This window comes from Pleurodeles waltl, chromosome 4_1, assembly GCF_031143425.1.
Source record: "Pleurodeles waltl isolate 20211129_DDA chromosome 4_1, aPleWal1.hap1.20221129, whole genome shotgun sequence".
NCBI lineage: Eukaryota > Metazoa > Chordata > Amphibia > Caudata > Salamandridae > Pleurodeles > Pleurodeles waltl.
In genome coordinates this window covers 842,260,977-842,275,069 of record NC_090442.1, presented here as the reverse complement: position 1 = coordinate 842,275,069, position 14,093 = coordinate 842,260,977, and the positions used below count along the sequence as shown (strand labels likewise).

At 44.0% G+C, this 14,093-nt stretch overlaps 1 protein-coding gene across 1 annotated transcript in view; it reads right to left on the bottom strand.

Annotated features, from left to right (window-relative positions):
• Window positions 1–10,870, bottom strand: part of NR1H4 (nuclear receptor subfamily 1 group H member 4) — a 259,871-nt gene extending 249,001 nt beyond the window's left edge. Inside the window, exon 1 of the mRNA XM_069229604.1 lies at window positions 10,681–10,870. Coding sequence (XP_069085705.1) covers window positions 10,681–10,786 — 106 coding nt within the window. The 5' untranslated portion in view covers window positions 10,787–10,870. The remainder of the gene's footprint in view (window positions 1–10,680) is intronic.
• Between the last annotated feature and the right edge of the window lie 3,223 nt (window positions 10,871–14,093).

The following is a 14,093-nucleotide window of genomic DNA, read 5'->3' as shown; positions in this document are numbered from 1 at the left end:
AAAATGTATGTTTTTCCAACATAATACTAGGTTTGTCAGAAAATTGTTTATGCATTTTTTTCACACCCTTAAGATATACAGTCCAATGTGCATCTCCTGATTGACCCTGAAGTGCTTGAACTGGAGGTAAATTGACAAACATTTGCTGGACAATTTGACCAAGAGTGCAAAAAAACAATAAGAGAAATTTTAGTTCTGGGCTGATGTATCCTGCATCACTTACATCAATGATGTTTTCAAAAAGTCTTAAGGATCACGGCCACTTAATTGCTGGTTGGCCTGAATGTGTGAAAAATAGAGGTGGTAAACTGCTTGTTGGAGGATTGCCATATTAAAAAAATTATATATATATACCTATATCCAAAATTACAGTACACAGAAAATGATATGCCTAATAGTGAGTTTGCTGCACAGAATAATAACAGTTTGCTTTAAACACTGAGAAAAGAGAGTGTAAATACTATGGGCAGAATTGATGACACATAAAAAATGTCTGGAGATGCCATCAAAACGTGACAATCATGTATCACTGGAAACATGTGATGTAAATTACCACAAATGACAAGGCGGTGAAGCAAAGCTGCGGTGAAGAAATGAGCAAAAGTTGCAGCACCAACAAACTTTTCTGATGAATGCAGCCTTATGCGCAATGGCTGCAACGTAGTACATCACAGCATACACTTCACCGTATATGCTTGCAGTGGATGCAGTCTCACTTAGCAATGCCAACATGTCGTGCCAAGATCTCACGCTGCAGCACGTGTGAGTCATGCAGAGTCAATAGTGGGAACCCAAATACGCTCAGAAAGTCCTCCTAAACTCCAGGATGATTACAGCCAGGGTTCAAGAACAGAATCAACACCAAAGTAGCTAGGTGGCAGAGGAAGGACTCCGGAAAATCTGAACACGAGTCCGGCAATGTCCAAATTCCAGCTGTAACCCACAGTGACGGTCGAGGCTCAGTGGGTGATAAAGGGGTTTGCTTCCTCATCAATAGGGCCCGCAGAGAGCTGGACGCAGTCCAGTCTTTCCGCGGGAGCTCTCCGGCCGGAAGAGGACGGCCTAGGTTAGGATAGGCTGGGGTCAGGGTGGGGGAGGGCCTTAGGGGTTGGTACTGAAGGGGGTGAGGATGGGACGATCGGCCTCTTCGGCGGTTGCTGTCATGCGACGAGAAGGTTGGCTGATCGTCGGAAAGGGTAGGAGGGCTCAGGAGGTGTAACGCGCTGCAAATCATAGCCGCGGGCCATGATTTAGAAGTGGTTCGGGCCGAGCTTAGCCTCCTAGGTGAAGCCGGCCGAGGAGACCTGCTCAGGAATGGCGTCCTCGCCGAGGCCCGGGTAGGCATGACGCACGCACCTCGCATGGCGTCACAGGGAGTGGCAACGGCAACTGCTGCTTGCCTTTCCCAGCAAAGAAGGAAAGAAGAAGCTCCCATTTTTGTAGATGGGGGGCCACAAGGGGATCCTCGAGGGCCTGGTGAGCTGGGGGGTGAGGCCTTGGGGACAGGGGGGGCATCTGGGGATGATGTAGGCCCCCTGGCTCAGGGCGCTGAGCAGGGGGAACAGCCCACACAGGATAGGCAGGGGAAAGAAGACCTCTGGGGGCAGGAGCAGCCCCTAGATCCTACACTGGCTGGGGCCCCAGCCAAGGGCCACAAACGAGGAAAGGGACAGGGGCTGGGGGGCCCAAAGGGAAAGGGAAAGAGGGTCAGTGCTGGGGAGTGGGCCCCTGGGGTGGTAGGGCATGGCAGGGGTGAGAGCGCTGGCACAGGGGAGGGGGTGCAGTCGGAGGAGGGCAGTGGGGCTAGCGAGGTGTTGGAGGCACGGCACCCCCTTACCACGGATTGGGCGTCAGTTGATATAGAGGCCAGGATACAGTAGCAGCACAAATTGGTGGCGGAGACAGAACTCAGGTGGGCCAAGCTGTGCAGGGAAAGGGGAGAGGCTGAGGGGAAGTCCAGGAATGTAGAGAGAAAATCAGTAGGGGTTAGTGGGGTCCAGGACGAAGGGCATGGGGCAGAGAAGGGTAGTTGGGTGTGGATTCCACATGAGCAGAAGTCAGTGCAAGAAGCTAGTGCGGCTGGTGGGCTAGGCAACGTGACGGCAGCAGCTGGCGCACACGGCCAGGTGCACAGCAGAGAGTCAATGCCAGCGTCAGAGGCTGGCAGAAAGGTGACGAAGCCAACGGGGCGCAACACGGCCTTAGGACATTGGTCGGAAGCAATAAAGGGGTCTTCGGTGGCCTTCCCTACACCTTGGGACCGCACGAAGTACACGTCTGGCTTGCGCCAGGGGGGTTTCAGGTTGCGATGATGAATAAGGTATGGTGGATATGGCTGGGTCTGATGATGGAATGGGTGTGGATGAGGATAACATTATTGATCTGGATTATGAGGAGGATCTTGACGATTGGGAAGAGGGGGAACTTCGAGAAAAAGAGGTGAGCGGGGGACCAGGGAAGGAGCAGGAGCGGCACAACACCCTCTTCTGTTCATGTTTTTTAGGCTTCAACGTCTACCGCTCAAGGACAGGAGGTCTCCTGCAGGGATGGAGGCAGGCGTAGACCAAGGCTAGGCGCTGCAGTGACTGGTCGTGGGGTTCAAGGTAAAGGAGACTGGTGGGCACCATGGGGTGAAAGAAGGATAAGGCCGGTGTGGCACAATACAAATCTATTGGTGTGGGGAAAGATTCTGTACACGTGAAGCCTGCTACAGGTGCGGTAGAGGCAGGTGGAAAAGATAAAGGGGGAGATGAGGTGACATCGGCGCAAAGCAGGGTCGGAAATGCAGGGGTTAGTGGGGAAGAGCCAGAGGAGGATAAGGGAGGGGCGGGTCATAAGAAGAGGCTCCCATATACGGGACTCGCCATGCCCTTGGGTTCACATGTCGCAGACAAGTCCAAGACGAGGATATGGAGACATGAATACGTTGATGGCTTTAAACTTTTGCACAGGGACATCCAGGCAAAAGAAGGGTCCAAGGAAGAGGAGTGAGAATTGGTGAGGAGGCCTTGCGTTCCAATAACTATGGACAACTGGCCCTCTGCCTTTTTGATTTACGCCAGTATATACTGTGAGAAATATCTAGACAGGGTCATTGCCATGTTTAAATACATGGACAATATTTGGAAAGCCCAGCTACACTTCGGGGGTTTGCATGGTTAACTTACGATGAGGAGTTCCGGGCCCTAGTTAGCATAAACCCCTGAGAAGCCATGGGGGGGATGTGGTTTCATAGTTGTGGATGCAATTGATGGCATCCTTGCATTCTGCGGCCTCCACACACACAGCTAGTGGTTTCCTGGTAGTTTATAAGCTGTTTCAGCAGTATCCCGCTCAGGGAGGGGCAGGCATGCCTCAGAGGGCGCAGGTATCCACCTCAGGAGCATGTTGAAATTTCAACAAGGGGTTTTGCTCCAGGCACCCCTGTAAGTTTAAACACAAGTGTTCCAAATGTGGGAGTAAACAGACGGTCATGCAATGTTTTTCACTCGCCAGTCCGGCAGAGCAGTGGAGGTCTACTAGAGGCAGGGAGGACAAGGACCTACTGGGCCAAAGGGCACCTACTCCAATTAGGTTGGAGAGGTTACTTTCTTGGTTGTGTGTGTACCCAGAGACGGACACTGTGCTGAAGTTGGAATGGGGTTTCAGAGATAGTTTCCGGGTGGGATACCAAGGACCAAGACAAAGGAGATGGGTGTAAAATTTACAGTCAGCTAAAGCCATGCCAGAGGTGGTGGCATCGAAATTGAGCAGGGAAGTGACAGAGGTCAGAATTTTGGGCCCCTTTCACGAATGGCCAATGGGGAACTTGATGATCTCACCTTTGGGGGTAGTACCAAAAAAGAACAAGGGAGATTATAGGCTGATACATCATTTGTCATGGCCTGAAGGGGCGTTGGTGAATGATTTCAAAGCTCCGGAAGATACAAAAGTGGTATACGCCACAGTGGATGATGCTATCCAGCTCATCCGAGGTTGTCGGAAAGGTGCAGAACTGGCCAAGTGCGACACTAAGGCAGCTTTTCAGCTGCTTCCTATTCACCCAGATGATTTTTCTTTGCTGGGGATGCAGTTGGGGGGGTGCTATTTATGTGGACAGGGTACTTCCAATGGGGTGTGTGATTTCTTGTGCGCTGTTTGATGTTTTTAGCACCTTTTTGCAGTGGGTTTTTGTTCAGGTCAGTGGGCACCGGATGGTGTCACACTATTTAGATGATTTCCTGTTTGTAGGAACAGCACAGTCAGATTCGTGTGGCAGGGCTCTGCGGCATTTTGAGCGGTTGGTACAAGATTTTGGGATACCTTTAGCCCCCGAAAAGACAGAGGGCCCGTGTTGCATTTTGACCTTGTTGGGCATCGAACTGGACACGAGAGACCTCATAGCACACCTGCCTGTGGCAAAGGTGGAAGACATTCTGCTATTTTTGAGGGGGACCAGGATGAAGCATAAAATCTAATTGTGCATGACACAACAACTGCTTGGTCTTCTGAATTTTGCATGCAGAGTGGTCAGGGGTGGCAGGACTTTTTGTAGATGTATGGGATTGGCAGTGTCAGGTGCATCCCCACCACATCACAGGATTAGGTTGACCATTGGTCTGCGAGAAGACATTAATGTATGGGACCTGTTTTGGACACCGTTTAACAGCGTCTCTATGTCTTTTCAGGAAGAGGACACTGTCTGGCGGGTGCAGATTTTTTTGGACGTGGCAGGAACAGCTGGTTTTGGACTATTTTGGAATGGTCGTTGGTGCACGGAGGCATGGCCTACACAATGGTTGAGGCAAGGGAGGAGCATGCATTTTTAGAATTCTCTCCTCTGCTGGTGGCATTGTTGGTATGGGGGGATGAGCTGGCGAACAGGTCAGTGATGTTTCACATGGAAAACTTGACGGTGGTTGATTTGCTGAACAGACAGACAGTTTGGGATCTGAGGGTGCTGGGGTTGCTCAGGAGGTTTATGTTGCATTGCTTAAATTTAAATATGATATTTAAGGGTGGAGCAATTCCTGGGGCAAACAATTCCATTGCAGATTCCCAGTGTCGTTAGGAGAGACAGGTCTATAGACGATCTTTACATGATGGAGTTGCGCTTCATGCTGACTAACTTGTGAGGAGAAAGATTTTGGCGTTGTGAAAATGATGGAACGGTATGATGAGTTGCAGTGGGTTCGCTGGTGGGGCAGCAAAATGCCAATTGGGTTTGTGCTGGGTGGCAGTAGATGGGGGAGGGTGGAGAGTCAGATGCAGGCTTATCCATCCTTCCAGGGGGGAAAAAGAAGCAGGTGAAGGATGACAGTCTGGGGGGGAGGCCCAAGTCAGGCAGGGGATACGTAGAAAAGGGGATGTGTGGGAATGAAAGGGGAAATTGGGTGAGTGAAGGATACGTGGTGGATTGAAGTGAGGATGTAAGAAGGGGAGTTCCAAGTTTTAAGTTAAAGTTATCATTCAAGTTATGGTTATACTTTTGTGTATCATGATAAGCAAGCCTGTCCTAATAAATGGCCTTTTAAACTACAACAGAGGATGTCAGAGTCCCAATAGGGCCACACTGAGAGCTGGACGCAGTCCAGTCTTTCCACGGGAGCTCTCGGGACGGAAGAGTATGGCTTAGGTTAGGATAGGCTGGGGTCAGGGCTGGCGAGGATCTTAGGGGTTGGTCCTTAAGGGGGTGGGACGATCGGCCTCTTTGGCGCTTGCTGTCATGCTGCGCGAAGGTTGCCACCCACCCGCCCGCCCTACAGGTAAGCAGATGTGAAGGATGGGGTTTGGAGGTAGTTTGACAAGGTTGGGGGGGGTAATGCCAGTTTTAGGGCAGGTTGGTTGGTACGGGCAGTAGATGGGGGAGGGTGGACATTCAGATGCAGGCTTGTCCACCCTTCCAGGTGGGAAAAAGAAGCTGGTGAAGGATGGCAGACTGGGGGAGGCCCAAGTCAGGCAGGGGAGATGAAGAAAAGGGTATGTGTGGGAATGAAAGGGGAAATTGGGTGAGTGAGGATGTAAGAAGGGGACTTACAAGTTTTAAGATAAAGTAATCATTTAAGTTATGGTTATACTTTTGTGTATTATGATAAGGAAGCCTGTCCAAATAAATGGTCTTTTTGCACTACAACAAAGGGTGTCGGGTCTATGTCCCGAATATAGCAAGGAGACACAGGAGCCACAGGTAAGTGAATACTCTTCATTAGTTACAGAGTATCGTCCATGACACACTGCAACCCGATCAGTTCAACCTCAAACAGCAACTGCTGTCTGCTGCCAGAACCCGAATCCACTGTTCCAAGAGCACTCGGGCCGAACTCAAAAACAAGTAATAATGCACTTAACATAAAGGTATAATTAACATCACTTAAGACAATCTCCCTCTTTTAAAACATAAATCGCAACTTAGACAAACATATTTATTTGAACCCTTTGGAAATGCAGTATTTTCTAAAATAACACTGCTGAAGACAGGACGAAAGTGGGAACTGCTATTCCTTCTTGCCTCGCAAAAGAAGCAGATAATTGTGACGAGGTTCACAGTTTAACCCTGCCTGATAGGCACATTGCTTACTTTTTAAGAATAAATGCTGCTGCCCAAAATTTCTCCAAGGATGGCACTGTCAACTTCAACCAAGAAGGCGTGGCTTACTGCCATGTCGACCATTCCCACGTTGTTCTGCTTTTTGACCATCAATCTAGCCCATCTACCTGTTTGCTCTCTACCCCATCCCTACTTGAGTATGGGAAGCTCAGCCACCTCTGTGCTGTGACCAGACACAGAGAAACACTGGTTTTCATACCTGAAAACAGCCCTAGTAGGCCTTGCGTTCTGCTTGAGGTCATGGTGGACACTGGGAAGTTTGCTAGTAGTGCAGAGGGACAGTGCCTGGCCAGGCCTGCTTTCCTTTGACTCAAAGGAGCCAGGGGGCATGTGGGTCACATGATGGCTGATGCAGGCACAGGCTTGCCTGAGCTTGGGACAGGCCAGGTAATTAAAACAGATTAACTATCAGAGCCACCTCTCCTGGGAGGGACTGAAACATACTTCACCCTCAAAAATAAGTGCTGGTGGAGTTCATAGCCAACCACTGGCTCAAATTAACCACTGGATACGTAACTTTGCAAGCAATTAACAAGCTATAAATTACAAGAAATGCATTTCAAATAATTCAAAATCATTAGATCTGCTACATTTGTTAAGGCCAAAGTAGAAAGACAAGGCAGTGACAGACTTTTGTCCAACAACCACCGGAACAGCCTTACCACTGAAACAAAAATCAAAGAACTTGGATATAACCATTGTCTCAGACCAAATATTCCTGGGTGATAGTTGCAAATAGCCCAGGTTGTAAAAAAGTGGCCACCATGCTTGAAACTTAACTACTGAGTTAACATTACTAGGACTCTATTGAAGGTTAGCTAGAACAAGTCTGGTGCGAACTATAGTAGCCTCACCAAAAACTCAACAACAAGCAGTAAGAAGTAAAAAAATCAAGTGGCCAAAATTAGCTCAACATAAAAATGTAGCTCACACTAGATAAAATTAGGAGTAGACTAATGATTCGATTTAAAATCTGCACCATGAACAAAATCTACTGGAGTGAGGACCCATGTTACCTGCAAAGGCTAGCTCTCAGCCATACAGTTATCATAAAACTACACTCAGTCAACTTACAGACAATCTCCCACCCTTGTCTGAAGTGGAAAAGATATTAGAGCAGCCCTTTGGAAGTCAGGATCCCAAATTACTGGCCGCATTCTATTCATTTTGAGAACACAATGTTTACTAAACAGTACCCCTCAAATAATATATAGTACCACGCGATGCAGTAAATAAGTAACAACGAATGGAAGCCTGTCCCATAACCCGACATGAGACCTTTACCCTTGACATTGTCTGCGCCATCCTTATTTCCTCTATTACACTCACAGCCCCACTGCTCTCACTCAGCTCCACTGAATTCAGATTCCTAAGAGAACAATGCTCCATTCAGTAAGATTGCTATCAGATCATTGCCTAGCTTAGTCCAGTAGAATCAGTGTCATATGGGTCATTTAGGGTAAAGTGCTCCTAAACCCTAAATTCCAACGACAGAGCCTCATCTAGATGAAAACGCTTGAATCCGTATCCCATCTGCCCCAGGGTGCCTGGTCACACTGGTCAACGAACTGCCCTATTTAGTGCCGTGCACCGCTCACTGATTTATCATACCCAGGACCGCAAAGCAAGGGACACCAGGGCAGTTAAAGTGAGAAATGTTTCAGCTATATAGGCAGAAAACTGTCATTATGTCAGGGATAGTCTTATTTTGCTTTTCAAAAACAAAACCCCAAAAGAGAACTCAGGGCAGGCCACATCAACATGGCAACTGACTTCCCACTCAGCTGTGATAAAAGTGTATCTGCAGCACTGATGTTTGAACTTCACATCACAGAGATCCTCACAAGGCAAATGGAGATCTCTCAATAAGGCAAGCATTCCACCACCTTGGGGATAGATGCGGTGACCCGTTCGGCTGACCCATTAGACTGACGACCATCCAGCAAGAGCGTAATGATATCCTCAATTTGTGTGAGTTTTTATAACAACGCAATCCGACGAAGCCAAAATGCATCTTGGTTAGTTTTATATAAAATAGTTACATGTCAAAATCTCGACTAACAAAACAATATAAACTACAAACATGAAGACTCAAGAAATAGACTCCACAGACATTGAACATACACACATCTCATCAAATGCAATATACCAATTTACACCATCGAACACTTGACTCCCAAACATGCTAGAACGGGATTTAGGATGGCAATCTATACCATTCAGACAACAGGTATAAAGTGAGTTGGGCGGTAAATGAGCAACTTTACACAAGTTGATTTTCAGTAGATATTTTTCCATGGTCTTTATTAGGCGTGGGCAACATTTTCATTACGTCAGAGTAATCGGAGTAATTTATTTAATTACCCATTACTCTTGTGATTCAAAACTGCCAAAATTACACAACTATGCCAGAATTAGTCATTAAAAGTAATCTGGGGCAAAAATCTAACCACAGGAGCAAAGGAACAATGAGCTAAAAGCGACCGGCTGCTCACTACTGCTTGCTTGTGTCCTGTAGCATTTAGTTCTATTTTCTAAGAACAACATGCATTTTCGGGTCCATTTTGGACGCAAGGGTGCATTTTACACTACGAAAATAGAGTTACAAGACGAATTTCACTTCTCATGTAATTGTGCATAATTACAAGTAATTACGCTAGACAGAATTATGCCAGTTACGCCCACCCCTAGACTATTTACTGTCCCCGTTTTTGAGGCTTTATTTTTGTGGTCTGTTTGCTTTACACAGTATATTCTCACATGCAACCATCAGTGATGACTGTATTTTTATTAAAATGTAATCATAAGCCCTATATGCTAGTACCGTTTCGTGCACCTAGCAAAGAGTTTTAAAGTTGCCGCTTACACCAGAAAAATGGCCGAGAATAGCCCTGCGTTTTACACGTGTAAAACGATCTTTAGAACTACTTACCTAAATCCTAATAGGGGATTGCTAATGGGGCTATTGACTATATTTTATTGGGAAATGCAGTTATCACTGACACCACACCCAGATGGTATTAAACCCACAAATTTTAAAACAAAAATCAATGGTGTGATTTTCATCCTATTTCATGATACTTGATACATGATATTGCACTAATGCGCTGGAGAGGAAATACTCCCTGCACTTCAGTTTACAGAATCAGATCGAAGCTTTTTACTCTTTTAACATACTCTCAAGAGTTTCAACGTTGTTTTCTGTTTTCAAATCCAATTATCTAACAGGAATAAAAAAATCTATTTCTGCCATAAGTTTTTGTGGAAAGGTAGTGTCCGCTCACATTTATATTTTAAGAAAGAAACTATTATATTCTATCTTCAAGGCCATATGAAATTCTCAAAGATCCTCGTGGCCTAACCCATTGAAACTTTGGACACTATGGGCAGATTTACTAACTTCCTACAATGCAGCAAGGCACCCAAAGGCGCTGCCCTGCATTGTGTGACAGGGCCAGAGCAGAACAGTGCCATAGCTATTCAGTTAAAGCCCCATAGTCCTTCCCTCCATTGATGGAAGCTTTAGGAGATTAAGGCGCCAATGCTCTCACGCTGCATTCTATCAAGCATGGGTTTTGTACAAGAAAGGTACACTTTCAGCACACAACTATGTTTTAATACCTTTCCCACTTTATATGTGTACTGTACAGTGCTGCACACTTGCGAAGCTAGAACAATGTGGAGAGTTTTAAAACTTATGTCATGCATGTCTTGGGAGTCTTCATTTATCATTCAATTCGGTGATTGCCAATGTCATTTGGTTGGGATTTGCATCAAAACCGATCGGAGGTTACATGGGAGCACATATGTCCCACCGACGGCACCCCCAGCCCGTACCCAAAATAATGCATAGCTACCTTAGGCACCTTTCCAATACTTTGCACAAAAATGGTAAAACCTGGCACAAAGAGTTAGTAAATGTGAGCCTACATTTTAAGGATAGACAATGCTATTTTTTATTATATCATGTTTTTATCAGAGATTGGCATAGTAAAGTACACACGTCATCAACAGGGAAGTGTGGCGATGTTAAAATATGAAATTTCAACACAATCAAACCAACAGCGCTTAAACAAGTTTTTTAAGTCGCTTACCTCTTGCGTGACCCTTTCTGACTACTTCCATTGTGGCTGGAAGGAAGGCTGTCCACGCTTCTTTTATGTTAAATACTGGACAGAAATCTGTCCTTCCCGGTAGCATTTGTCAATAAAATGCCTGCGTCGCGGTTGAGCCTTCATGCTGCTCTGTTGAAAAGGCAGCCTTTGTTTGAGCCGCTTGCTAAGGTGTGACTTGGAACAGAGGTTAAATGGAGGTTACTGATTAACTTGTGGCGCGCTGTTAATGTGCATGTGAAAATGTCCCCAGCTCCTTTTATACTTTTTCATGTAAAGTCTATTATACACAGAGCTGTGTACCATTCTCAGTAAGCTTACTCTGCTTTCAGTGAGAGTACTGATTTGGGATCCATGCACAAACATTGTTCTACCAGTTAGGCACCTGAGTACGGAATCCCCAGATCCCGATTCACTGCATGTATGTAGATTGTTATAGCTAGTAGGGTAGCGAACTAGGTCATATGCAAATATACAGTTAACCTGTGAGTAGAAGAGAGGCTAATTTTTAAGAGCAAATGCGTTATGCATCATAAAGGAGTGTTGCACTGGTGCTGAAGTAGATTTTGTAATAGATGAACAAAGCAAAAATGACTTTTGTGTCAACTGTTTGGAACAAATGTTGGTTCAAGACTGGTGCTAAATTGAACAACATCAGCACACATTTTCTTTTTCCCATGGCAAAATTGTCTGGCACAACATCAAATTTGTCATCTGGTGATTAGATATTACTTGATTTAATGCATATTTATTATTTTTGATACTACAACGTCATTGAGATGTTAAGGCACTTTATGTGGAGATATAAGTAATTGGAACACGAAAAGTAATAACATGTAGTAGTCCTAAGACACAAAAAAAAAAAAAAAAAAATAAGAGCCAGTCCACATTAGTACAAATACCTTTCTGAAAGAGAGAAGACGGGATCGTTTTTGGTTCGGCTTGTAGAGAGATTCACAGGTTAGTTACAGCTCACTCTTTTGTTCTAAGAATTTTTGTTAATTTGCAAAACACAAAAAGGTGACATAAACAGCTAGAGAGAGAAAGAGCATTGACATCAAACATATCAAAACGAGAATGAAAGCTCACCAAACAACCATAATTGTGGATAAAGTTAACAGAATATACAGGAAACTGCAATAACATCAATCAAATAAGTAAAATGGCTTTGTAAAAAAATATAACAAACTAAGATATGTAAAAAAAGTGTATATGGATTTAAAGAATATCTTTATATGAGAAAAAAAGAAGAAAAGGAAAAAATAAAGGAAAGAGCAAGAGAACAAGACAGAAAAAAGCAAAAGAAAAATAATGTAAAAAGGCAAGAGAGAGAAATGGGGGCAAGGAAACTCCATGGGGCCCTATCTAAAATAGAGCCAGATACTTCCAGTGTTACAAACTCAGGTAAAATATTAGTAATAACTAATTATATTGCAGCTATAAAAAAATCAATGTATGTCAGAGCGACTGTGAAGGGGCAGGTAACTTTGGGAAAAGAGATACATTTTTATGTATACTCCTAGATAAGTAACCCATGTCCCCCATGTATGGCATGATATATTATATAAGGTTTTCCATTCTAACATGCTGACTTTGACGGCTACCGTTAAAAGCAGATCTAGCAGTTCTATATCGGTATCTGACATACCCAACGGAGGAGACATAACAATTGGCCCTAACATAATAAGAGAAATAGAGAAAGAAGGAGATATTTAAAAAATGTTTGAAAGACAGATCTTGAACATCTGTCCAATAATTATAAAGATATTTACAAGTGAAGAACATGCTGAAGAGTACCAGCATTATTTTACAAGACCAACAGAAAACAGAATCAAAAAGACGTAGTTAAAACATTTTGGATGGAGTCCAATGGAGAAAATGAGAACTATAGAAGCGTGTCTAGGATGGTAGAGGAATTAGTTTATTTTTAATAGGTTGAGAATAATTCACTTCAGCTCAATTTACTTCAGAAATCAATGGAAGATTTGACTTTTGAAGATATATCGACCAGCGTTTCTGAAGTGGTGAAGAAGTCCCTGGTGCGTTTTACAAAACATTCTATATTTTCAAAGCAATATGACCTCTTTTACCTAATTGTTGATAAAAGGAAAGAAAGTTTGAAGCAGGTAGTAAGAAGAGTTTTGAGATTTTTGCTTTCATCCTTAAGAATTTAGAAAAATCCATATCCAATAGAGAGTATTTATTCTATAAAAGGGCAAAATATAGAGGTGAACTGTCATCCATCAAGTCAGACACTATATTTATACCTTTAGCAGCCCAGACTAGAAACATCAGCAGAAAGTGATAGTGGACCGAATTGTTCCACAAAGAAATAGCCAAAGATGCAGACAATTTATGTGTTAGAGTCCTATCTAAAAGCTTAAAGGCTTTAATCGTATCCTGAAAAATATGAGAAGAATGAGGTAAGTCAAAAGAAGTCATATAGCTGAAAAGAGAGTATGGGATAAAAGATGATGCTCTCTGAGAAGCCTAGGACAAGACATTGTAGGTGAGAGATCAAGCCAGAAAACTCCTCAAGCTATAAGAAAAGCTGTCTGATAATTATATCAATTTGGGATTCACACCCTCTCATTAAACATGGGAATCTAAGTTTTTAAAGATTCATTCTAGTTTTTTTTAATTATACCACAAGAAGGTGGATCTAACTTATCTAGATTACAGAAGAAAGTAGAAGACAAGTGAACAGGAATAATCATAATCAGAAAAGTTATCAAAGGTGTAATCATCATTTTCATCGTTTCCAGTTTTCCCCACCAAGCTATAAATTTGGGTGACCAAGAGGATAGCTAATCTCTGAACTTATATAAAGATTTTTGTTCATTAACAGACATTGAGTCTGCCAAATTCTGGGCAAACCACATGCCAAGATATTTAATCATTTTTGGTTGCCATGAAAGGCCTGATTGTCCAATGCAGGAAGACTGACGGTACACATTAAGAGGTAGGACCTCAGTCTTATCTTTATTTAACAAGTAGTCTGAATATTGCACATAAGACTGAATCAAAGAGAAAAGATTATGAATTGCTATATCAGGACTTTCAAAATGTTATCTGTATATGCGGTTGTCTTAAATGTATGTGAGCCAAAAGTAATACCACTAATCTCAGTTGAGTCATTAATCATCACTAATAATGATTCAGTCACCAAAAAAATAGTAAAGGAGAGAAAGGGCAGCCTTGATGAGTGCCTTGAAATGAAGAAAATGAGGAAGAGAGAGAGAGCCGTAGACCCCAATCCTCTCAGTGGGGTTCGCCTAAAGGGACATAACCATCTAAGAAAAAGCTTCACCCAAGCTATACAGATCGAAAGCAGCTGTAAGGAAGGGCCCATACACTTTATCGAAAGCTTTTTCGGCATCTAAGGCTATTGCCAC